At 42.1% G+C, this 25636-nt stretch overlaps 1 protein-coding gene across 1 annotated transcript; it reads right to left on the bottom strand.

The window, feature by feature from the left end:
* Window positions 1–25636, bottom strand: LOC309883713 (uncharacterized protein). The gene is made up of 18 exons (XM_082772002.1): window positions 25386–25636; window positions 23096–23440; window positions 22456–22506; window positions 20431–20507; window positions 20138–20194; window positions 19421–19535; window positions 18787–18826; window positions 15672–15703; window positions 15492–15542; window positions 14690–14755; window positions 10294–10638; window positions 9606–9965; window positions 9419–9508; window positions 4746–4805; window positions 3026–3078; window positions 2315–2399; window positions 1822–1852; window positions 1–717 (listed from the first exon to the last, which is right to left on the bottom strand). The coding sequence occupies exons 1-18, from the start codon at window positions 25504–25506 to the stop codon at window positions 645–647; spliced, it is 2052 nt and encodes a 683-aa protein (XP_082628128.1). The 5' UTR covers window positions 25507–25636; the 3' UTR covers window positions 1–644.

Genomic DNA, 25636 nt, shown 5'->3' with positions numbered 1-25636 from the left:
CAGAAAGAATGCAATTTCTAGTGGTAAATTACAAAGTTTATTAACATAGTCTCCAAGGGTCATTCAAACATGCTGAATCACAGGCTTCATCAGTAACCCTTAGGTCATCTGCATTTTTTATTTATAATCACAACATTCCTGTAGCTTAATTTTTCTCTTGATTATATAAAAGCAATAAGAAGCTTTGCACTTGCTAATTTTTTATTTATTTATTTGCAGTTCAAAATTAAGCAGCATTCATTGTTATTTCTCTGCTCTTCTGTTCCTCACAGTATAGGTTGTATTCCAGGAAGAGCATTAGTAAAACACAGAAAGAAACAAATTTAATTCTGTAATGTGGTGTTAGTAAGAATACAGATCCCAGAAACACCATTGAATAATGCATAAAACGCCTCCGAAAGAAGCTTCTTTATACAGAGAGCTTTAAAGGTGACATGGCAAAGGGTTTAAATTTTCACATTGAAGCTTTGGCCCTTGGTTTACAGCCATTGATATTTTGAGGGCTCATAAGCATCTCTCAGTGCTGCTTGAAACAGGCCCTTTTTATTTTCAGTGCAGCCATCCTTTTTTTTTTTTTTTTTTTTTTTTTTTTTTTTTTTTTTTTCCCCACAGTGTCTACAGATAACAGATGACACAGGAGCTCTTCACAGGACAAACATGTTGTTTTCTCCTTCGGCACCACTGAAAACTTTTTCCATATCTTCAGCTGGTCTAAGGCTGCAGTGATAAGCATAGACCACTATGAATGGAGCAAAAGCACTTTGGTGCTTCACAGCACCCTTTCTTATTTGTAATGTTGGCAAATTCCCATTGAAACAGAGACCATAAGCTACTGAGTCTGTTGACTTCAGTGTTACAATGCCTACTTATTTACACCAGTGAAGTAATTACCTTGCTTGCATTAGTCTAACAGATAGGAAAGGCATGTTCAGATCTTATAATGACAGCTGTTAGATAACCACTATGGGATTCAGAAAAGATCCCCTCCTTGGCCCCCAAGCCTTATCTCCTAGATGGAGTATGCAGTGGGGGGGCCATCTGTCATTAAAATAGTATCAGTTATTGGCAACGGGGGTGATACTTCACTGGGCTAACCTGTGGTCAGTCTAGAGAAAATCCTTCTCTCCAGATGAGCCAGAAGACATGAGATTATTAGGAACACCTGCACCAGACGGTTCGTCGTATTTATATATTTCTTATCTCCACTGAAATAGTGACCTTGATATCACTGTGTATAATTCCATGTAACCCAAGGAGGATGTGACAGGGTGCAGTGGCCCTACAAGGGCTGCAAGATTTATCTACTGGTGAAAGTTTTGGTTTCTCATACTGCTGCAGAGTGCCCTTTCTTGGGCCCTTTTTTTTTGTGTGTGTGAATTGCCACTCCATGAAGGACTGCCCATAACCCCCCATTTTCTTTCTGAGCAATCACAAGCAGATGAGAGAAGTTTGTCTAATCCCCATAACCATTTAACTCTTCATTGCTTCAAATCAACTTCACTAGACTCATGTCCTGGTATATGATCAAATAATAATGCAGGTTAGGTATTTCCTTAAGCTGAGGCCATTAGATTGCAAAAAAGTGTCAGTTGCTAAAGTTCTCCAGTGTCCTGGATGTCTGTTCCTCACTACGTAGAAGCAGTTTCCAGAAACCACTGTTTAAGTTTCTGGAGTGAAGCTGTCTGAAGTTTGCTCGAACCACAGCTTTGGTAATAAGCACCACAAGCCAGTACCGCTCCCACTACAATTAGCAGCAAACACCTTCTGCCTCTAACAAAAATTACATTGGAACTTTGAATAGGAAATGACAAAATGGATTACCTTTTCAATATGAACTTCCTTCTGTGTTTACCTAGAAGCAAAACAATATTGTCACAATGGCAGAAAGATACCTATAGTTCTACTGAATCAGTCAAATGTTTTCATAAGCAAAGATAGCAAGTTACAAAAATTCTGTGGGTTAAGCAGGAAAGATAGGACCTCGTTCTGTTTTCAGTTGCACCAACGTCCACCAAGAGCTATTCCATTAAACTATGGGACCACATTACGAAAAAGCAAGGGCCTACAAGATGGGTCAGGACCATGCCCAGTGAACAGGTTCTTTGCACAGGTTTCCTCCAGCTGCCTCCCCACCATCTCCTCATCCTTGTGGTGGCACAGTCCTGGAGCATGGACAACAACTCCCCTAAAATTAACTGAGTGTTGTCACAGGGTCCATGGCAGATCTACCAGAGGATTAATCAGAGATACAGAAGGACATGTGCATTAGGGCAGCATTAGAAACATTAACATTTAGGTGCTGAAGGATACTTACGTTTCCAAAACAATGATGTCAACATCGTTATCAAAAGAATGGACACCGCTAAGAGAGAGACGCTGAGAATGACAGAGATGGATAACTGGAAAGAAGAAGAGGAAAAACTGAAAAGTTTGAGAAAGCATGCCTACTTCAGACCTATTCATGCAGGAGTAGGTTGCTGTAGTGGCTAAGAGCTCTAAAATATCTGCATTGGGTTGGAGTTTGCAACACTTTTCTGAGCTTGCCTGTACAAATTATGGAGAAAATGCATCACGATGATCATGATAAACAACATTAATTGCTTGTTAAATATTTAATCAATCTGTCTCTGAAGCATTTGAGCCTAGATTCATCCCACTTAACATGAATTTCTTACTAAGGTATCTAAACTAGCAGATTAGTCACCTTCATCTTTCCCTTAGCTAGAGACAGGGAAGCATAAAAACCATCCCAGGTGCCTGGTCATGGCCTGAGGACACTACCTCTGCCTCTCATACAGAGGTGTGACAGGGATGAGAGTTTTTTTTGAAGTGTGCTATACAGGTGGGATGCTCACAGGCTTTGGCTCTATTCACTGGACAAGAGGAAGATGAATCTTGAGCTTTAAACAACAGTTCAAGCTACTGGTTTGCAAATATTGCCCATTTAGTATGAATGCACTGAAAATCACTAGAACATCCTGCTGTCCTTTTGGCTTCCAATTAGTCAAACACTCTTGAAACTTACTGGAAGTTTTACATCAACTTTCTGAGCATTGCTGTCTGAACTTGCTGAAGTCTCTGAAAACAAAAGAGATGGAAATCATTACTGGCACAGTCATCTGAAGGAGTGAGGGCCACTGTGGTTGTCATGGATTTAATCAAGGAAAGAGGAGGGCAAAATTTGGTCCTGGGTAAGAGAAATAAAGCGCCTTGCAACCAAAAGTGAACAATCTGTTTCAGCCACAAACTGCATATCAGGCCTTCATCAGGAAACATCAGTCTTCATCAAGGAAAGACAAGGCTTCCAGAGATAGTCAGTGAAGTAAGACAGCAGAAACTTATCTCCTGTGAGGGAGTTTTAACTTCTGTAAGCACAAGATGTAGCAGAAAGCATAGGTAGTAAACAAGGTATGAGCCTAACTGGAGGAATTGCCAAGGTTTAATTGTGGTCAGAGTAATATGTAATATGAAGCTTTTGACAGCTGCCTTAGTGCAAGAAACCACAGGAAATATATTTATATTCAGATTACTTACCATATATTTAACATAGGTCTATGAATATTATGTTGTTTTTCATTTCTTTCATTATTTTTTTTTAGTCTTAAGGAATTAAAAAGAAAACAGTTCTTGTTTTTCTAAGCTTTGGATATAGCAGTGAACTAAATGAATGCTCAAGTAATCTTGCAGCAAACGTTGCTGCTGCTGCTGTCCTACCACCTTAAATTGGCTAGTGAATTTAAAGTCACAGAAAGATTAATCTTGGCTTGGGCCTTGTCTCATTGTGACATGCTATGAAATACAGAAGTATTTAAGTATTTGGAGCTCTTCATCCAATACTTAACATCATCTTAAAAACAGGAGTTGCTCAGCTTAGTGAATCAAAACCACAGCTCACCTCTTATGACAGGAAAGTTTCTGTGCATTAGAGCATACCCTAACATATAGAAAGACTGTGATGAGTAGTACTTTCAAGGGTTTGACAAAAGAACTACCATGGAGCCCCCATGTTAGCAAAATGTAATGGGGACCAGATGAGTCATTCACCAGGGCATGTATATGTAGCATGCTTATGTCCTCCAAGACCACAGAAAAGGAAATGCTGTATGTATGAGGCTCACAGAATGTCACGTGGCAGAGAGGGTGATCTGACGGTCACAAATAATCCCGTTATAAATGTGGTGTGTTTTCTTTTTTTAAATCTCTACAAATTTAAGCAAATGTTTCTGGTTTTGTTTTGTTTTGATTCAGTGAATAACCTAATCTCCCCCAAATTTTTCAGTTCTGATCAGTTTCCTTATGGCAGCTGAGCTGATTTGTTTCCATGTACCAAATAATGTGTTTGAATGTTACCGAAGACATGGACAGGGCACAGGTAGCCCATACGCATGCAATAAAAATGTGTATTGGAGTAGAAAAGAGATTCTGGCTGATAATAAATACGGCTAATAAAATCCTAGCAAGTTCTGAAAATCCCAGGGCGGTGTCAACATTGCACTTTGCCTTATGCCTGTCTTACAACATCCAGCTTTCCCTCACTTTCTCCATTTGATACACAATAAGTAATTTAAAAAGAAAAAAAAAATAAATAAAAGAATAGTTTAAGAAGTTCAGCAGGAATACCCCCAAATACACAAGATGTGCATGTCTCACTCTGACACACATGTCCCACAATTCAAAATTAAGCCTTCTGGCAGCGTGCTTCAACCTGGTTGCTGGCAGCACCTATTGGTGCTTCCTCTCCATACCTGAAGGACCAAGGGTTGTCTCCCGTGTCTGAAGTGCGGTTGGGACCAGCAGGGCTATTGCTGAGGAAAGGCAGGAAAAGACAGAAGAGAAACTAAATGAGAGCCTGGTCAGCACAAAACAACTATCCCAGAGCTCAGTTTGCCAAACTGTCTGACAAATATTTACAAGAAAATATTTAACAATAAAAAGGCAGGATTCTGCCTGGTCTTAAGCATGCCTCCATCAAACACAAACTGGACAGCATTCACCTTCTTTTCTAATTCTCAAGCGGCCTTTCAGTACCTCTGAAACACTGTAATAATACAATCCTCATGCAGGAATATGTGATTTTTTATTAGTAGACAGTGCTTAACTGTGCTGCAGCGTTTTCACACATCGTGGTGGTTTGGCACTCGGAAATAGCATGACGCAAGTTATTGCATGTGTGGGAATGTTCATTACTCAGTAAGTGTGATATATTGTCTGCTGTGACTCGTTTTATGGTGGCTCTTTCTAGCCCACAGTGACAATTTAAGTTGCCCCCAGAATCCTGGAGGTAAGAATTTTTCCAAAACTCTCTATTTACAACAACAGAACATAGGCGTTATCCAGCATGATATCAGAAAGACGAGAAGTTGGCTGGTGCCAACGCAGAAATCTTGGGTTTTTTGATCATGGGGCACTTTACTCAGCACCTGGCCTGATGGCCGCAGACGGGTCCCTATCTTTTAGGGGAAAAAGGATCCTGGGCCAGGAACTGGCAGGGCTCATTGAGAGGGCTTTAAACTAGGTAGGAAGGGGGATGGGGCTGAGGCTAGGATTGTTGGGGCTGTGCCAGGGGGAACAATGGCAAGGCCGGAGGATAAGGCAATGGCCCAGCTGAAGTGCATCTACACCAATGCACGCAGCATGGGTAACAAACAGGAGGAGCTGGAAGCCATCGTGCGGCAGGCAGGCTACGACTTGGTTGCCATCACGGAGACGTGGTGGGACCAGTCTCATGACTGGAGTGCTGCAATGCCTGGCTATAAGCTCTATAGAAGGGACAGGCAGCATAGAAGGGGTGGTGGTGTGGCTCTCTATATTAGAGAGTCTTTCGAGGTTGTAGAACTCGAGGTTGGGAATGACAAGGTCGAGTCCCTTTGGGTTAGGATCGGCAGGGACAACAAGGCTAGTGTCCTGGTCGTGGTCTGCTATAGACCGCCGAACCAGGATGAGGAGACGGATGAGGAATTCTACAGGCAGCTGACAGAGGTTGCAAAATCATCAGCTCTTGTACTCGTGGGGGACTTCAACTTCCCTGACATATCCTGGAAGCACAACACAGCCCTGAGAAAGCAGTCTAGGAGGTTTCTGGAGAGCGTGGAAGATAGCTTCCTGACGCAGCTGGTTAGTGAGCCTACCAGGGGAGGTGCCCCGCTAGACCTTCTCTTCACAAACAGAGAAGGACTGGTGGAGGACGTGATCGTCGGGAGCTGTCTAGGGCAGAGTGACCACGCAATGGTGGAGTTCACTATTCTTGGCGAGGCCAGGAAGGGGACCAGTAAAACCGCTGTATTGGACTTTCGGAGGGCTGACTTTGAGCTGCTCAGGACACTGGTTGGTGGAGTCCCTTGGGAGGCGGTTCTGAAGGGCAGAGGGGTCCAGGAAGGCTGGGCGCTCTTCAAGAGGGAAGTCTTAATGGCGCAGGAACGGTCTGTCCCCACGTGCCCAAAGACGAGCTGGCGGGGAAGAAGACCGGCCTGGCTCAACAGAGAATTGTGGCTTGATCTTAGGAGGAAAAAGAGGGTTTATAAGCTTTGGAAAAGTGGGCAGGCCACTAAGGAGGACTTTAAAGAAGTAGCGAGGCTGTGCAGGGACAAAATTAGGAAGGCCAAAGCTCATCTGGAGCTCAATCTGGCTACTGCCGTTAAAGATAACAAAAAACGTTTCTATAAATACATCAACACAAAAAGGAGGACTAAGGAGAATCTCCATCCTTTACTGGATGCGGGGGGAAACTTAGTTACAAGAGATGAGGAAAAGGCGGAGGTGCTCAATGCCTTCTTTGCCTCAGTCTTTAGCGGCAATACCGGATGTTCTCTGGATACCCAGTACCCTGAGCTGGTGGAAGGGGATGGGGAGCAGGATGTGGCCCTCATTATCCATGAAGAACTGGTTGGTGACCTGCTACGGCACTTAGATGTGCACAAGTCGATGGGGCCAGATGGGATACACCCAAGGGTACTGAGGGAACTGGCAGAGGAGCTGGCCAAGCCACTGTCCATCATTTATCAACAGTCCTGGCTATCGGGGGAGGTCCCAATCGACTGGCGGCTAGCAAACGTGACGCCCATCTACAAGAAGGGCCGGAGGGCTGACCCAGGAAACTACAGGCCTGTCAGTTTGACCTCAGTGCCAGGAAAGCTCATGGAGCAGATCCTCCTGAGAGTCATCATGCAGCACTTGAAGGGGAAGCAGGCGATCAGGCCCAGTCAGCATGGCTTTATGAAAGGCAGGTCATGCCTGACGAACCTGATCTCCTTCTATGACAGAGTGACGCGCTGGGTGGATGAGGGAAAGGCTGTGGATGTGGTCTACCTTGACTTCAGCAAGGCTTTTGACACCGTCTCCCACAGCATTCTCCTCAAGAAACTGGCTGCTCTTGGCTTGGACTGGCGCACGCTTCGTTGGGTTAGAAACTGGCTGGATAGCCGGGCCCAAAGAGTCGTGGTGAATGGAGCCAAGTCCAGTTGGAGGCCAGTCACTAGTGGCGTCCCCCAGGGCTCGGTGCTGGGGCCGGTCCTCTTTAATATCTTCATCGATGATCTGGACGAGGGCATCGAGTGCACCCTCAGTAAGTTCGCAGATGACACCAAGTTAGGTGCGTGTGTCGATCTGCTTGAGGGTAGGAAAGCTCTGCAGGAGGATCTGGATAGGCTGGACCGATGGGCTGAGGTCAACTGCATGAAGTTTAACAAGGCCAAGTGCCGGGTCCTGCACCTGGGGCGCAATAACCCCAAGCAGAGCTACAGGCTGGGAGAGGAATGGTTGGAGAGCTGCCAGGCAGAGAAGGACCTGGGAGTGATGGTGGACAGTCGGCTGAATATGAGCCAGCAGTGTGCTCAGGTGGCCAAGAAGGCCAACGGCATCCTGGCTTGTATTAGGAACAGCGTGACCAGCAGGGCTAGGGAGGTGATCGTCCCCCTGTACTCAGCTCTGGTGAGGCCGCACCTCGAGTACTGTGTTCAGTTTTGGGCCCCTCGCTACAAGAAGGACATCGAGGTGCTTGAGCGGGTGCAGAGAAGGGCGACGAAGCTGGTGAGGGGTCTGGAGAACAAGTCCTACGAGGAGCGGCTGAGGGAGCTGGGCTTGTTCAGCCTGGAGAAGAGGAGGCTCAGGGGCGACCTTATCGCTCTTTTTAGGTACCTCAAGGGAGGCTGTAGCGAGGTGGGGGTTGGCCTGTTCTCCCACGTGCCTGGTGACAGGACGAGGGGGAATGGGTTTAAGTTGAGCCAGGGGAGTTTTAGGCTAGATGTTAGGAAGAACTTCTTCACTGAAAGGGTTGTGAGGCATTGGAACAGGCTGCCCAGGGAAGTGGTGGAGTCACCATCCTTGGAAGTCTTCAAAAGACGTTTAGATGTAGAGCTTAGGGATATGGTTTAGTGGAGGGCTGTTAGCGTTAGGTTGGAGGTTGGACTCGATGACCTTGAGGTCTCTTCCAACCTAGAAAATTCTGTGTGATTCTGTGTGTGAAGTAAAACAATGTTGAGAAATGCTCATAAATGCTCAAGAGATCAGTTAAGTCACTTTCATAAGCCCTCTCCACAGTCATTCAGGAATGTTTTCCTAAACTCTGTTTCTTCTCTAAATCTCTATATCTGTCAAAAGAAGACTTGCAAAAACCTAACTACTATATTTCTAAGAGTTCAGAGACTCTTGGCACTAGTTGAAACCAAAGGCCTTCTCTTAACAGGTAAACATGACATATCCTTGATATGTCCTTGAATACGATTTATCTTTGAATATATTCTTGAATTTTAGCTTTCATTTTTTTAAATCCTCATTTGCAGGTATCAGGTGGGCAGGCTGTGACACCTGAATAACATGGGCTATTCTGCATTTATATTTGGCTGAGAGACATGGTGTGCAATTTCATGCAAGTTTGCTCATTTCTCAGGTATGGTATGATTTCATATCCCATTTCCTTTTCTCTTGAGGAAATGACTGATAGTTGTGGCAATTTGCTGCTTTTTGTCAGTACCAAGGGCACGTGTTGGGCACTGGAGAGCTGAGCCTACAGGCCACATCTGGCCAAATATAGTCAGTGAGTTTCAAAGCCAGCCAGTCAGGGAGTATTTGCAATGAAAAGCTCAGTGGATTCACAGTGATGACAAATCAGTTATCTGACAATTCAGCTTGGATGGTGACAAAGAGCAATTTTTAACTTCACTCAGACCTGAGATACCCAAAAGTAGCGAGTGACTCAAAATCTACTTCCTTTAGAGGCCTTGAAAACATGTTTCTCATCTGTTGCTTCATCCTGATTTCTGACAATTTCTGAGTGGACCCCAGATACCTATTTCTGCCAGATGCAATAAATAGCTCTCAGTAAATGTTTGTTACACTCTTAAGAATTGTCAATATTTTCGTTTATGACATCTTCATTTCTCTGAATATGCAACTTCTGATTTTCCAAAGTTATTGTACTCACCTACAGTTGGCACATCTTCTATCACAAAAGAAGTGTTGGCCCTTTCAGTTTTGTCTGCAGTCAGACCTGTACTGGGGAATTCAGTAGTCACTGAAACAAAATAAATACAAATGCTGGTAAAGATCACTGACTAGGGGGGGGTCTTCATACCGTGTTCAAATGCTTCTTGCCCCTGTGTTCTTTGTACCTTCAGGAAGAGGGATGGGCTCTGTTGAGCAGAACACATCATCATCTTCAGTACTCGCATCAGCTGCTTGGAAACCAGTTGAAAAGTCTGGGAGAGTAACCAGTCTGTTTGTAACCATTGTTTCTGGAAAAGTCTCACTTGGTGTCACATCAAACACTGTGGAAGCAACTGTCTCCAGCATTTCTACTGTCGGAGACTCAGTGGTTGCAGTTGCTGCCAGGGGGACATTGGTTGTCAGGAGGACAGCAGCCTCTGTTGTTACTTGAAAAGCAGAGGTTGCTTGAGGAGCAAGAGTTGTTTTTCTGAAACGTTTGGGAGAAGTAGGAGTCTTTCTCATTGTTGTTGTCCTCACTGAAGATGCTGCATGGAAAAATCGTAAGCAAGAGAAAAGTTAGATCAGAGCATTCGCAGCTGACTGTGGGAAAAGCCAAAAGAGAAGTGAATGGAAAGTATCTATCTAGTAAAGTATTGTGAATGAAAGTGGGAGAATTGCTATTTAAAATGGTTGTCTAATGAGGAGAAAACAAGCCTCAGCCAGAACAATTCCCAATTCCCAGATTTGTGTTTGCTTTATTTTTTTTTTTCCTGCAGGTTTCAAGTACCCACTCCCTGACCCTCTCACAGAAAGAGAAGGACCAGAACCTTGTGTGGCAGAGACCAAAAACCTGCAGAAGGCCCCAAAACTCACCTCTAGCCACCACCAGCTTTATGTTCTGTTTGATGTCATTGAACCAACCCGGGATTTCTATGCGGCAGCAGTATGTACCTGCATCTTCTACCTTCGCTTCCCATATCGTGAGAGACACATCTCCATAGGAAATATAGCCCTGAAGATTGTACCGCGGAGATTTTCTGAATGTTACCCGATTCCCAGTGGTGTGCAGAATTTTGTTATTGCACTTTGAATTTGGGCATGGGCCTCTTCCCCAGCACATATCAGAGATGTCCTTCATTCGTGCCACCTGGTAGAAGCAAGGCAATCTGACAGGTTGTCCTATTATTCCTCTAACAACAGTTTCAGATGCGGTGTGCACTGTCAAGGAAGAAGAAAGACAAGTGAGGGATTTTGGTGGTCTCAGATGTGAGACTGCCTATGCAGCACAACTTGACAGGAAAAGAAACACCACTGCCTGCAGGCTGCCCACTTCTTGTGATCCTACAGTCTTTCCCTGGGAGCCTGTAGCAGCTGATGGCCTCAAGCAACATGGGCATCAACCAGGAGCTTGCAAGCATTGGCTTTTTGTTGCTACTGCAGGGCTGAGTGCTCTAGCCCCAGCCAGCTGCTGTAGAGCTGCTCACAAAACACATCTCCCACATCAAACATGTGGTGACGTCCCAAGCGCAGAGTAGACCTGTGCAAATGGAATTTGGGAATTCTGCTCCCATCCCACCTCCTGTTCTATGAGACTGTTTGAAAGCTGTTCAGAAACCTGGTATGAAATGCATCTGGTTTTCTCAGTCCACCATCAGCTTCTTCAAACAGACAGAAAATGTTGTCATGGTTGCCTTTTCCTGACAGACTCAATAGCAGGATCCAAAATTCTTGTGTGAAATTAGTGCCTAATTAAGTTGGCAGAGCAGAGGGATCTGTCTAAGAGAACCTATTCTCATAAAGTGCACTGCTTTCTGTCCCTGAGAAAGCCCTGCCAACTGTCTCAGTTACCTTGCTGAGCACAGTGTACACAGGAACTTTAACAGCAAGTGTTAAACCACTGTTAAAAGAATAGACACACATTTTAATTATGCTTTTACTCATCATGACCAGCTTTACTTTGTGTTTAGAGCCAATACCCACTTTAGCATCTGGTTTGAATCTTTGCTAACTATTGTTCCTCCTTAACTGCCCGTGCAATTCCCAGATTTCCCTAAAAGGGATTTTTTCTTCATGAAAGGTACTGTACTAAAAACATCTACATACAGGGATAAATCTCTTCTGGTTTATATTCATCTTGTATGTGTTGGTCCTCCTATCTTTCTGCCCTTTTCTCCCGTGTTATTATTTACATACAGTGGAGCAGGAACTAAGGGACTTGGGAAACATCCAGATCTGGTCCTCTGCTGCAGCAATAGGATCATCCCACAGATCTGATATCTCCTGGTCAGTTTGCTCACCCCAAAGAGAGACTTACAGCAGTTGCTGCTGTTATCAACAGCTTTGGCACTGGTTTACCAAACATTTCTATTTTGCCAGCTGTTTAAATGTCTTTTTTTTTGGCATGACTCCCAGATAGCAAACAGAGATGCTTCCAATTGTGTCCATGTCTCTCTTGTTTTGTCTTTAATGGACTATTCCCCAGGTGAGGTTTTAGTCTGTGGCAGGCTGCCTCACGACTTGTTATCGGGATGACATTTCAGCTTCATTATTGCTTATCCCATTGGCAAGATAAGCTGACTGGTTCAGGTTTCCACTGCTCCAAATGCTAAAAGAGTAGAAGCAGACAAAACAATGTGCAATATGGTCTGAAGGGCAGGAGCTTTTGCAGAGAAATGAATGTAGGATGTGCCAGAAAATGAATTTCCAAGTAAGGCTTAAGGTTTTGCAAGATGGCTGCTTGTTTTTCTTGTGGAAAGAGTAGGTTCATTTGCCTAGTTACAAACAGAGAAAACAAACAGAGAAATACTCTCTTTATATGACAACAGAACAAAATAATTCATGCAGTTGACCTTGAAAGTATCCATAAAGGAGCAAAGAGTTAGTTTCTGGAGCAGGTTAACACATATTTTCAAGTCACCAATCAACAATGATGTGCATAAAACCAAGACCAGTTTGAACTATTCTTGGAGTTAACGTCACCATTGTTTGAGGAGAAAGGGCTTATCTTCTGCTCTCATTTCGTCTCAGTTCTGCACAGTGCCAAAGCAGCTTCATTAAGTAACTCTGCCTGCCCTTTGTAAAAGAAGAAAAGGCCTGAACTTAAAAAAAAAAAAAAAAGAAAAAAAAAGAAAAAAAAAAGAAAAAAAAAAAAGAAAAAAAAAAAAAAAAAGGAAGACACAAGGCACCAGAGTGTCTCCAGGGTAGCTTCTCACCAGTACCACTGGTAGGAAGTTATTGTTTCTGCAGTTTCAAGTCCTCTTTCAAGAAGCTAATGTTCCCAGCATCTGTCTTCACTGCAGATTAGAAGGAAAAGCTTCAGTACTGCACCAGCCTCATTTCAACAGTACGAACATCTGCAAAGACTATGTAATTTCCTTCTCAGCTGCAGCCTCTTGCACAGACACATTTTCCAGAAGAAATAGTAAGCAGGATTGAATTCAAATGACTTTGAAATTAAGAAAGAGGTTCCTGAGACTGTTAAATTGTGACACACTAGTCTTACAGTAAGAGGAATCCTGCTCTTGTGCACAGCAACGACCTGCCTAGGCATCCAGATCTGACCCAAGTCACTCTGAGCATCAGCTGTACCCAGACAGTCCCACTGTAGTCAGCAAGGTTTGCCACTCTAAATCCTTAATGCAACTGAGAGAGAAATAGACTTCTGATGTTTAATATATCTTCTAAAACCATAATGTGTTCATAACTGCTCAGATCATATATATATACACACACATATTTGTATACAGTTTCTCTTGAAACAACCCTCAGTGATTGACAGCATTAAGCAGTAACTCCAATAGTTGTTGCTGTAATGGTTTTTTATCCTGTAGACTGGTCAATGGATGAACAAAAACATACATCCCCCAGTCAAGGCAGCTGGTTAGAAAATATTTTTTTTTCTTGATCTATTTCAGGAATAGCTTTTTCCATTTTTATCTAGAAGATACTTCACATCTTTTCCCTATCAGTCCTTTTTTTATTATTATTATTTTTTATTTTTTATTTTATTTCTCCTTAAAGCATTTGTACTGATGAAGTTGCAAAGAAAATGTCTGATAAACAAGAAAGAAGCCTAAAGGCTAAAACTGCCAATCTGCTGTTTTCCAGAGTCTTAAGATTACCCATTCTTAGCATGGAGCTGGGTTAAAGAGAGGAGAGTAACAAAAAGCCACACTCACTCTTCAGTAGCTCCCCATACAAGAAAGTTTTTGAAGAGCAAATGGAGGCCAGTACCTCCCATTTATGTTAAGAATGAAGATATGACAAAGAAAGAGGCCTCCTGTTTCTTCTGCTGAGTCTGGTAAAAGACTGAAAATATATGGAATTCCCTGAGCTACAGCAGTGGTGGCAAAGCTCCACTTGCACAGCAGACAACATGGAAGTTGTTACCATGCCTCCACGGGGAATTAATCGCTGCTTGCCCTTCAGTGTCTTCCACCATTAACCAAACCTGTCCGCTACTTTTCAGAGTGACTTAAGAGCACTGCAGCTGCTGTAAATGCTATATTTGTATATCAGATATTTCATCCTGGCAGAGGTTGGCCATTAGTATTTAGTTGTCTAAAATATTTCCTGAAATGCCTCAGTGATTTACAAGCACATCTCTCACTAGGAGCTCATGTCCCACTGAAAGTTGGTGACCTGACATTTCATGAGCCACATTCAGCAATTTGGATGCTGCATTTCCAAAGCCTAAATATGCATGCAGAAGTGCAGCTGATACCAACTGCACTTGCAGGACTTGGTCTCCCAAGTTACTCTTCTTTGACAGATACTTCTTTTAGGATTCAGCTCCTAGATGGATGAGCACTGAAAGTTTGGGTTTAGAAGGAGAGGAATCTCCAGCCATGCTTTTCCATGACAGTACACAGTTCAAGCAGCAGACAGCCCTCAGAGTTTCAGAAAATCCTTTCTTTATCATGTATATGCATTCATTATTCTGTCAATATTTCAATTCCCTGGCTCAGGCTGCGTCAGGCTTGTACATAGCGGAGGGACAGATGGATGAGCAAAACCAGCAGTACTTGGCAATAGTAAATTGATAATTCAGGGGAATAGAAGAAACTTACCAAATTTACAGACAGAAGAAACCACATACATTTTTTTAAAAGCAAAAACGCATTAAGTTAAACTTTTGAAATTCTGTATACAATTACAACCTTTTTGACTGTAATGCATACATATACAGGAAAAACAAGTTCTGCTGTTTTTAATATTACAATTTTTTTGTTTTCTGAGCAAGCACACAAACAAGTGGGTAAAGACTCACCTATAAAGATCTGTATCATAATCCATTGAAACAACATGAAATGGAACATTTTGGCTGATGGAGACTCTGGGTCAATGAGCGGAAGGAAAGAAAACTAGATCTTATAGCTTCCAGAGATGCTGAGTGAGCCCCACTGAAGTATCATTTCTCCATTTCCAGATTTTATGTATTGCAATTGCTTCTTCCTGTCTTCTGGATAATAACCTTCTTCTCTGCCCTTCCAAGACACTCAGCACGGTACTACCACCAGAAATTTCTATTTTTTTTTTTTTGTCTTTGCATGAATCTCTTAAGGTCAATTACTGCTCTGTGGTGCTGAGCAGCAAGCACAAGTTCTGTGTTTTTACAGTCCTAAACATGTGGCTTAATCTCCACTTCTGTCTTCTACTAAATTTTCCTAACCCCTTCACTGCCCGTGATTCTGCCCTCTGCTTGAAGACCCCTCTATTTCTTTCCCCAGCTTTGGATTTTTTATTTCCAAAGACAGACTTGAAAGGACTCTAAAGATCTGCCACACCATCTCCAATGCTCTTTTTTTACTCTGACTTTTTTTTTTTTTAAACTCTCTCTGACCAACTGATGAAGATATTCTCTGGAAGTTCTACTCTGGAAAAGATGAGTAATAGAGTGGGAACAACTCAAGGCATTCAGGACTGGACAAAGCATGAAGGAAGGGAATGGAATGGAATAGTGCTGTTAGAAGGGACCTACAAAGCTACTTTGAGCCAATGCTCAGCTGATGTCACTGCAGGGAGCAGCTGAAACCCATCTGAGGCACTAATTTGGATATTTATCCAGCTACCAATTGCCATGACGTTTTTCAAAACAGAATTAGCCAGCGTGTTGCAGGTGACTAGGGAAGGAAGAGGGTGTATGTGGCATTATGTCAGCTTTGTTTGTTTAGTGAAACTGGGCTTGAAAAAGGCCACCAAAATCCAGCTGATCCAAGTATGCTGGGAAGAACTAGTAAAATCTGCCTCACTTTCTGCACTTGTACTGCTATCTAGTGGCTTCCTGCAGGCAGAGAAGGAGAGGTAGAGTGCTATCCCTTCAGCTCGTTAGCCTTGTAAGGGCTAATAGGCTGCCAGTTTGCGTGCAGCTGGATAATCTCTTAATGGGTGAACAGGTTCCAAGTGCCACCTGTACTTCTCTGGGGCTTGTTTTGAAATACCTATTCCAAGATCCACTGACATGAGTGGAAATAATGAAAAAGCAGAGAGAGCTTCTGCCTGTATGTATTATATTGGTTATCTACAGTGAAGTTTTTGCTTTGCACAATCTTTGCAGTCTGTTTACAGAGTAACCAGTCAGCAGCAGAAAGGAAACTTTATTTAAAGTTATGGTTATCAAACAGTCTATAACTTTATTTTGCATAAAAAATTTCTTATATAAGAATTAGCTTGAATTTGTCTGTAATACTAAGGAAAAAAATTCCTTATGAGCAAGCAGCTTTCATGATTAGCGGTCCTCAGGCTCCTTAAAAGCATGAGTGGTTGGAATTCAATGATTTTGGAAACTCCACAATTTTTGTCTAACTGAATCCCAGTAGAGATGACTTATAAAGTCAAAGTTGCAGGAACCAGAAATTGTTGAGAAAGTTTTCTGAGATCTATTTCAGAGATCAGGTGAGACTTCCTCCAGCTCTGGTCATGGGCTAGAGCCCACAGACGCGACATGTGCTCAGCTAGACAGAAGGAGAACAACATCTGCAGTGGGGACAGTAATTCTTGTTTGGTAGTTTTTTCTAATAGTCCAACAACAAAACTCTAAAACTAATAGATCCATTCAAGTTTCAGTACTTTCTTACACAAGGCAGCACATGACATGAAGACAGATAATGGCAGAGTTGCCTTTCCTGCCCAGTGGGGTTGGTAATCACCTAATACTTGTGCTCCCACACTGAGTTCTTTAGTTAACCATGAATTCACCTCTGCACTTCGAACCTTTTCGGTTCAAAATACATCCCAGCTTGCCAATTTCCATCTCTTCCTTCCTGAGCAGGATGAGGAGATTTTCCCCACTCTGTGAGCCTCTGCAAGCACGCTCACCTGCAATATCCCACCTTAGCCAGGCTCTCCAGGACTGCAGGGGAAAGTCCTCCCAGCTCTACCAGCTGGGGGATGGAGGGAGGGGTAACTGCTCCACTGACCTCAGCTCCCCACAAAAGCACAACCAGACTGTGGCCAAAAGTGTCTCAGCTGTTAACATAAATACCTCCTGATTTTATTATTGTTCCTTTACACCCCAATGGCTAACACAGCTTTGTTCTTTGCATGGCTCCCTTGAAAATGGTCTTAACGATAGGAGTTTGCTGTGAGTCAGCTATCCTTCCCTGTGGCAGCAACATCTGCTTTGGGTATTCCACACTGCTCCCTGGGATGAGCTTCAGGGTGAAATTTGAACTGGTCAGTATTTGGTTGAGAGCTGGTGTCTCTCTCCTGCCTGTACCACTTTTCTGTGCTTTCAGGAAGTCCTCAGCATCTGTTTCAAAATGTGTTCTTAAGAACAGTCATAGAAAATTGTCCTTCCAGTGAATGCTGATCTGAGTGGGTTGCTTCTGCATAAACGCTGCATGAAGAGTTGATTCATCCCCACAGGGCTCCCTCCATCTCTCAAATAAGCCAAAGCTTAGTGTTACAGAGAATAAAAGTCTAAATGGGGAGCAATACAGGAAAGGTAGTAGGCCACAGTTACCATTTATCAGCTAAAAGCCATCAAATAAATTCAGCACAAATTAGAGTTGTTTGGAACCTACGGAAGTGCAAAAGCAGAACTAAATTTCAGCTAAGATTTTGTGTAATGTCCCTAACTTCTCCATAAATTAAGAGAAAAAAAGAATTTTTAAATTGATTTTGCAGAGTAGTTACATTTTGTCTAGTTGCTTTAGAGGCCTGGAGGTGAGACTTTCCACCCTGAGAATTCTCAGGGCATATACAAGCCTGAGGAGAAAGCCACAGCAAGTGACATATTTTGCAGAGGAAAATGCACTTAGTGATGGTTCCCTGAAAAAAAGCAGTGAATACTCCATAGGCTCCCAGGAGCCATGAGGGGATGAACTTCTCCAGCTTATACTGGGGGTAGGCAGGAATTAGTACATTGCACAACTGAGCTGTTACCAGGAGTGAGCATACCCAGCTTTAACAAAAATTCAATGAAATGTATTTTGTATGGCATATATAATGCCATAGTCATGGCAACTACAAGATTACTCCTCCCCTCAGATGACACAGATCATTTTGTAGCTGGCATATACAATAAAAAAAGACAAATTTCAAAAATATGTGGGTTGTTTTCCTTTTGTGAATGAGTAGCCATCCCAGCACCTCCTATTTTTCCAGAAAGGAAGAGAGAATTTGAAGCAGATAGTATCTGGTAAATTTATTTATTGTTTCTGGAAATTTCCATTCAAGCAACTAGGATTCCTGTCTCTGGAACAGGATGATAAAGGTTTTAATTAGAATTGTAGCTTTTATTTACTTTATTAGTATGATGTGAACGATGCTTCAGAAGCCCAGTCCCATTTAGCTGCAGGGCAGAGGGAGCAGCTAACATTTTGCAAAATTTGTAATGTCCCAGTGATGACAAAGGCGCACATGCATCCAGTCCTTAGTGTATTGTATAAATGTTTTCCTCTGCATGAATCTCAACTTCCAGGGCACTTTGGTTCTCTGCACGTTTTGGTTTCCAAAATGCAACAGAGCTGCACAAAAGTGAAAACAATGCTGTTAAACAACAGACAATAAAGAGACAAAAGACCAGATAGTTAAATCAACCACCTCACTGGAAAAAATGTGAAATATGCAAAAACACTTAAATGTGACTAATGATGAATCATTTTTCCATTTATGAGAACCCATACTTGAAGTTTGCCTACTCCCTAATGCGATGAATTGGCAGTTATATTCATTTTTGTTTATTAACTAATGATGAATAGCAGGATTTATTAATTTGTTTTGCAATGTTTTGCATTAACTTGAGATTAAAAAAGAAAACAAATTTAATGCATGTACAGTGAGCATGCATCTAGGAGGAGTCACAATTACTTCCTTCTGGGACCTAGTTTGTCCTATTAGCTAAAGCAGAAACAGAATACTTACCTTGCAAAGTTATTCATCTTCTTCATATTATGTAAATATCCTAAAGATCATGCAGAATGAAGAGAAAGAAAAGCAAATAAAGTTCTTTAAACCATCAGGAACAAGTAAAGTAGCAGGTTCAGTGAGGAAAACAAAATGCAAGAAACTAAATTAGGGAACTTTAAGCAGAGGCTTTCAGTGGAGGAAATCCCCACAATTTCCATGAGGTCAAATTCATATGGATTGGCCTAACCAAGAGTCTCCAAGGAGAACATCTGGCACATGGAAGAAAATTGGGTATAGTTCCATGAAACCAGTGCATCTTCCTTCGTCATTGGGAAGGACTGGGACAAGGTAGCAGCTGAGGGATGGGTAGTACCCATGAGGAAACGAGCAGGGAAGGGGATGTGGGATTGTATTGCACATCTCCTCATCAGACCCCAGGTCAGCTGGTAGCTGTGGTGTCTGAGATGGTGAGACCATGCTGGTAGCTGCCCCAGGCACTGGGCAGGAGACCCAGGCAGGCAGCTGCAGCACAGCCATGCAGAGACATCAGCTTGTCCCCATGACACAGAAGGGATATATGGCATTTCTCATGGCTGTGATTTGACATACCCAGCCCATTGGTGAATAACCACCTCCAAGAAGTACTTACGTCTACTGAGCAACAGACCCAATACAAGGACGACTAGAAATACCACGCATACTCCAGCAATGATATAAACTGCCCCTTCTGAATGCTGCTGACTATGAACTGGTATGGACTCGTTCTGTCAAACAAAGCAGATTAGGATCAGTGGGACTAAGAGCAAAAAGCCCATACACGACCCAGAGGCAATTTGTGTATTTTGCAGCCCTGCAGTAAAAACACTCAGTACTATCTCCTGGTACGTTCCCCACACACACACACACACACCTCCTTTTTTTTTTTTTTTTTTTTTTTTTTTTGTCAGCTTATTCAGCAGCTATTCAAAGCTTTATCCTTGTAAGTAAACATGCCTTCACCTTGTGCTGGACTTCACTTAGGCAAAACTTCTGTCTGACACCAGCCATTAGGTATCTAGCCTCTAAAAAAGGTTTCCCCTTAAAAGCTGGGGAGATGTTGAAAGGCAGTGTGGTCCCTGACTTTCTGCACATGCAGCAATATGAATGCCCACAGTACATACTATAGTACATAATATCAGGCCTTCCCAAAGGCTGTCTTTTCCTGACAAAATTTGGGTGATGCTATTGCCTGTTAACATGCAGCATGGGCTGGAAGACTCAGCAGGCAGACAGGGCTGCCTATTTGAAACCCACCCCGTGGGCAATGCAGGTGTATTCCTGTGCTGTCAGGTAGCCCAATTTTGACTCTCCCCTATATCCTCCATACCTGCAGGCTTGAGGTTACTTCTAAGTAGTCTGAGGTGCTCAAGTAAGGACCAGAGGCCTGAAAGGCAATGTAGATGTTGCTAAATATCTTCCCACCGTAGTAGGAAGGAAATACTTTATGCAAGCAAAGCGTTTTTCCCCCTTTAATAACGACCACATAAGTATTCTTTAGTAAGCAGTAAATGTGCAGACTACAAAAAATATATTATTTTGCAATCAAAATAAAGCACTACAAGTGAACTGCATGGCTAACCGCTTAATCTCAATATGCTATAGCACAACAGAAATTCTTACAGTCTGAGGAGTTTCTGAAGCAGAAACTGATGGCCACGTTTCAGCAGTAAAGGATGCTTCACTGGCACTCCCAGGAGCTGAGCAAAAGCAAGACAAACCAACACATCACTGTCACAGAAAGCTGTTCTGCCTAGACAGAGAGGAATTCATACTGCTGACCTGGGACTATCAAACCTAAGTACATCTTTCAGGAGTCTTGGATCTGCATATCATAAAGAAGTTTGTGCCTTCAGAAGGTAGCACAAACCTCCTGATACTGAAGCCTCTACTGCCTATTTCAGAGCTTTGAGTTCCTTCCAGGAAATGCTGCTATCTCAACAAAGAGCCTAGAAAGTTGGAGTTACCAAGGTGGGCTTTGGTTTTCATAGCCCAGAAGAGGCAGTGGATGCCTAATGCAAAATTAGATTATCTGATCAAAATCGATTAACACCAGCTCAGGGCCTTGAAGGAATAAGTGGTGTGGGGCTGCAGAAAGCAAGTGACACTTTCGAAATCCCAGATCACAGCTATGCGAGAAACAGCCTGACTGAAGTGTGATATGTTTCCATAATGACATGCAGCAGATTTTGAGGTAATTTCCCAGAGTAGTTTTCAATATTTAAAACAGAGCTATGAATGGCTGTCTTCCACATATCTCAGTTTCTCCGTGCTGTCTGATGATATAGACCCTCCTGAAAACAAGAGCTCCTGTTCAATTTATGACAACCCCAGGTGGTTCCTGACGTTTCAAATGGTTAACCTTATCCTAGAAGCTTTATTCTGAAGAGTGCATTATTGTCTGCTTCACTGTCCTCTTTTTTGAGGGAGATGCTGGAATATTCCTACATCAGAGGAACAAGGCCATCTGCCTTTTCAAATCTCCCTCTGCACAAATGTGCACATATTAACTTGTATTCTTAAAGCACACAAAAATTGTTCCTTGTTTTCCAACAGCTAAGATGTCACATGGTTAAGAAAACCCGTGAGCAGTAAGACTGGAAGACAGATTATTTGCAACTAGAATAAAAAAGGTCTGAGAAAGTTTTCACTTCTTCTTCCAAAAAGGAAATGCAGCTGTTGTCACATTTGAGTGTTGCTTAACTAAAAATAAAAATATTGAGATTAAGGGATAAATACAAAGAGGATCCCTGATTTTTTTTTTTTTCCAAAATCCTAAGAATAAGCTATTATTAGACTATGAACTCTCCCACATATACTGAAAATTAAAGTTGGCTTTTACAGACTGAAAAGGATACAGCTTAGTGGGTATATGACAGAAGTATACAAACTTACAAGTGGAACAAAGAATCAGGGTAAGGAATAGTCGTTCCAACACAATGAAGGGTCTCACCTGAGACTATTAAATATACATGTACTACAGAGGATACATCCAGCCTCTGAGACACGTTAGAGCTGGGTTAAACGATACTTTGGTGATGTATCATAAAATTCCTGCCCTGTTTCTACAATCCGCCTTGATAATTTACAGGTAATGGAGATGGGATCCTGAATTAGCCGAATAACACAGCTCTATGTTGTATTACATTGAGCAACAAATAATTTGTTTAAATAGTGAGCACACATGCAACTCCTAAAACCTTGGATTTCATTGTTGATGGGATGTGTTTTCAGATGACAAGGTGAAAACAGTATTTTTTACTTTTTTATGTATATAACATACATTAATATATGATTATATGTGATGTTTTATAATATAATATTATATATTTTATTTTTATTATTAATTTCTTATACCACATGCTGAAAAAACAGCCACAATGAAAACAACACTTGCTGCAGCAATGTATCATCTACTTCAGCCTAAAAACTGGAAACAAAGTTCCTCTCACATGTACAGGTTCCTTCTGCTGGGCCTTCTATAAAATGCCAGGTAGAATTTACAAGCCAAGTTCTGATCTCAAATTCTGTGGTAAAGTTTAGTAAATTTTAGCCAAGACATTTCTATCAACTTGTTTCTTTCTTAAGATCTCCATTTGCAATAGAGCTTATATACGCTATTGAGATTAATATTTGGAAAAATGTTACCTGAGGTCTGTGTAGAGGTGTAAGTGTGAGGGCTTGCAGTAGAGATCCTAGCTGATGTGGTAAAATAAGATAAAATAAATAAAATAAAATAGCAAAAAGCCAATACACATTATAATTAATTTAGTGTGCATTCATGCAGTGAAAAAGAGAAAACGTTTCTGTAAAAAGTGTGCTAGCACCAGCTACACATGTACACCTGTGAGCCACTTACTCCATATATTAGCATGCTTTTTATAAGTAGAGAAAAACTAGATTCAAAGGAGGAATCGACTTTAGAAAACCTTGTTTATATACATTTGTGTCCCTGGGCTTTACTCCAGAATCTAGCAAAAAAGGATGGAGCACTGTCTTCTATGAACACCACCCTTTCTCTGGAATTCTACAAATAGTGCTTCTAAGAAAACTCAGTAGCACTGCACACCATGAGACAAAGCACCATGTTTGTTTTACTTTTTTTTTTTTTTTTTTTTTTGACTGCACTGGGATTACAACATTATGAAAGACAGCTTAATTTAAACAGCACTCGTGGCAGTTCTGCCAGTCATCCAATGGATGACCACAAAAATCATTTCCACCACAAGCCTCAAAATCCAGACTTTACCAAAATAGTACTCGCGCAGGAAAGCTCATCCACACTCACCTTTCTTGATCACAACCTGAAGATTTGTTAGCTGATCATTGAACAATCCCGGGATCTCCACGCGGCAGCAGTAGGTCCCGCTGTCTTCTTGCTTGGCGTTTGTGATAGTGAGAGACACGTCGCCCTCATGGAGCTTCCCCATCAGCACGTACTTGCTGTGGTACTGATATGTCACCTTCCAGCCGTCTGTCCAGACAAGAGGCTGGGAGCATTTGGAAGCAGGGCAGGGGCCACGACCCCAGCACATCGATGTGGTGCCGCTTTTCTCATTAACTGTGTAAAAGCAGGGCACAGTGATGTTGTGTCCAACCTCTCCTGTCACAAGTAGTTCTGACACCACGGGGCCTACAGGCAAAAGCACAAAATGTAGTCATTGAGCAGAGTGTGTGCAAGAGGAATTTTCTAATACATCTTGTGTGATAAATGAATCCATCCTGACAACAACACCAGGCATTGCTGGATTAGGTTTTTAACAAAAAGATGTGAAACCCAGAGGGACTGCTGCATGGTGAGGAATAACGTTCTGGCCAGTGCTTTTGTTCAGAACGTGTCTGTAGCCAGAGGAACAAGAAAAGTGTTTTCTGCAGTCTCTGTTGGCAGGCAGAAAGGTGAAGCCAGTACAGAGTTTGGATCTGCACAGCTCTGTGGCTTCTCTTTAGCTGTGTCCAGTTCGACAGTTCTTTATTTTTCCCTTAGTTCAGATTTAATCCAAGCCAGACATAGGGGAACAGAAAGACATTGACTTTCATTAAAACTACTGTAGGAAACACTTTCTCCCTTTCAATGAAAGGTCACTGATTGGCAGGTTTTATCAGAATTACAGCTGTTTCCTTTCTTTCCCTGATAACAGATTTGGCCAGTTCCTATCAGATTTTTCAGAGCTTTGCTCTTTTTACACTAGTTTATTTTTTCCCCTCATTCTTAACAAGTTTCTAGCTTGTTCAGTTCCCATTAGAGGCCATTTTGGGGTTTCCAGAAAGCTATTTCACACTATTCAAGTCAAAAGACAGAGATACAGCAAGCCATAGCCCATTCATCACAGCGAGATTATTTCTTTTGCTGTATTTAAACCACTTTGGTCAGTATTCCATTTCAGAGAGTTTTAATAAAAGTTCTGTTAAGTGCCAGCCAAAATCACATGTGCTCTGGTGATCCAGACTGTCATAGCCATCCTGTAACTGCTTTCTTTTAACAGGTCACACAGGAGGGCTCCTGAGATGTACATTCAGCCTTGAAGTATAAGGAAAATTTACTACTACATTTTCCTTATCAAGTCCATTAGCATTGAATCAACTGTGTACATTGATCTACCCACAATAGTATTTCAGGGATAGAATTCACTTCAGCAAATATAGAAGTAGTTAATATTTTAACAACTAACTATCTGTATTAAAAGTCTAACCCTATATATTGCTGGGAAGGAAGGGCTCTCCCCTAGGCAGGTCAGCCAACGTATGCCGGTGGATCCCAAGCACCCTATGGCTTGACTACAATTGTTCCTTGTGAACAAGCTGTCTTACCCAGCTCATCTCAGTCATTTTTCTCTAAACTGATCTATTATAAATAAGTCTCATGCAAAAACTTTGCCACAATAACATATTAGAAACTAATATCTGGAAATAATGTAGTTCATTTAATATAAAAAGTAATCTCTAAATTAATCTAATCATAAAAGGCTTTAGAAAGAACTAGAAGAAACAATGTCCATAATATCCCTTTTTTATCTGTTGAGCATATCCTACTACCAAATTTTTAATGTCCATCTGCCTATATTAGGACCTTTCTGCAACCTGTTTTCACTGCTAGTGACTTTAACAATATTTTCCTAGAGGGGTGGTTGTTTCTCAGAAGAAGAAAAAAAGGAAAAATCACAGATTTGTCTCAATACGATTTCATATTGTCTGAAAACCACTAGAAGCTGCAGCTGACCTCTTCCTTGTCTACCTAAGCGTTCACATTCACAAAGCCTGTTGAAGTGAAACATCCATTTTACATCTTTTCTAAAACGATTTTAAGATCTCTGCTAGTCTTAGAACATTGTTATCTAAAAAAAAGAAAAACAAAAGATCATTCACAGTAAGACTAGCAGACAGCACAAGAGGCAGTGTCTTTAAAGTCACCATAGCTCCAACACGATTGTTTTAAAAAGAACTTCAGAAGAGTATTGAGCCACTGCGATGAAGTTATATTTTATTGCAAAACTGCAGTTTCTGTGCCAAGCAAGCCTCAGAAGCATTGCTGCATGTTACCTCCATCCGCTCCCGGCTATTTTTTAGGCCCGCTTAGTTACCTGTAAGCAAGGTCAGAAGAATCCAGTTCAGGAAGAAGTGAGGAGACATTGTGGCTGAAGATGAGGGACACTCGTGCTCACTCTTTGTGCACCTACATTCAAGAAAGCCTGTCTTTTTCATAAACTTCTGGTTTTACTTCTCAGTATTAGCACGTCAGCTTCAAACAGGATGATGCCCTTTAGTCTGATCAGGATTGCCTTTCCTGTGGTTAGTGTTAGTCTCTAATGTTGCTGTTGGTGATACACGCAGC

The sequence above is a fragment of the Aythya marila genome (genome assembly GCF_965140915.1).
Source record: "Aythya marila genome assembly, chromosome: 14".
NCBI lineage: Eukaryota > Metazoa > Chordata > Aves > Anseriformes > Anatidae > Aythya > Aythya marila.
Note: the sequence above shows the minus strand (reverse complement) of the source record. Positions and strands in the feature narration are given on the sequence as shown.

Coding starts and splice junctions, on each gene's coding strand:
- LOC309883713 (XM_082772002.1), bottom strand. CDS start 25,506: ATGAAAAAGACAGGCTTTCTTGAATGTAGGTGCACAAAGAGTGAGCAC. Junction 14,756..15,491: donor GAAAAACGTCATGGCAATTG/GTAGCTGGATAA, acceptor TCATTGACCCAG/AGTCTCCATCAGCCAAAATG. Junction 3,079..4,745: donor GACAACCCTTGGTCCTTCAG/GTATGGAGAGGA, acceptor TTTTGTTTTCAG/AGACTTCAGCAAGTTCAGAC.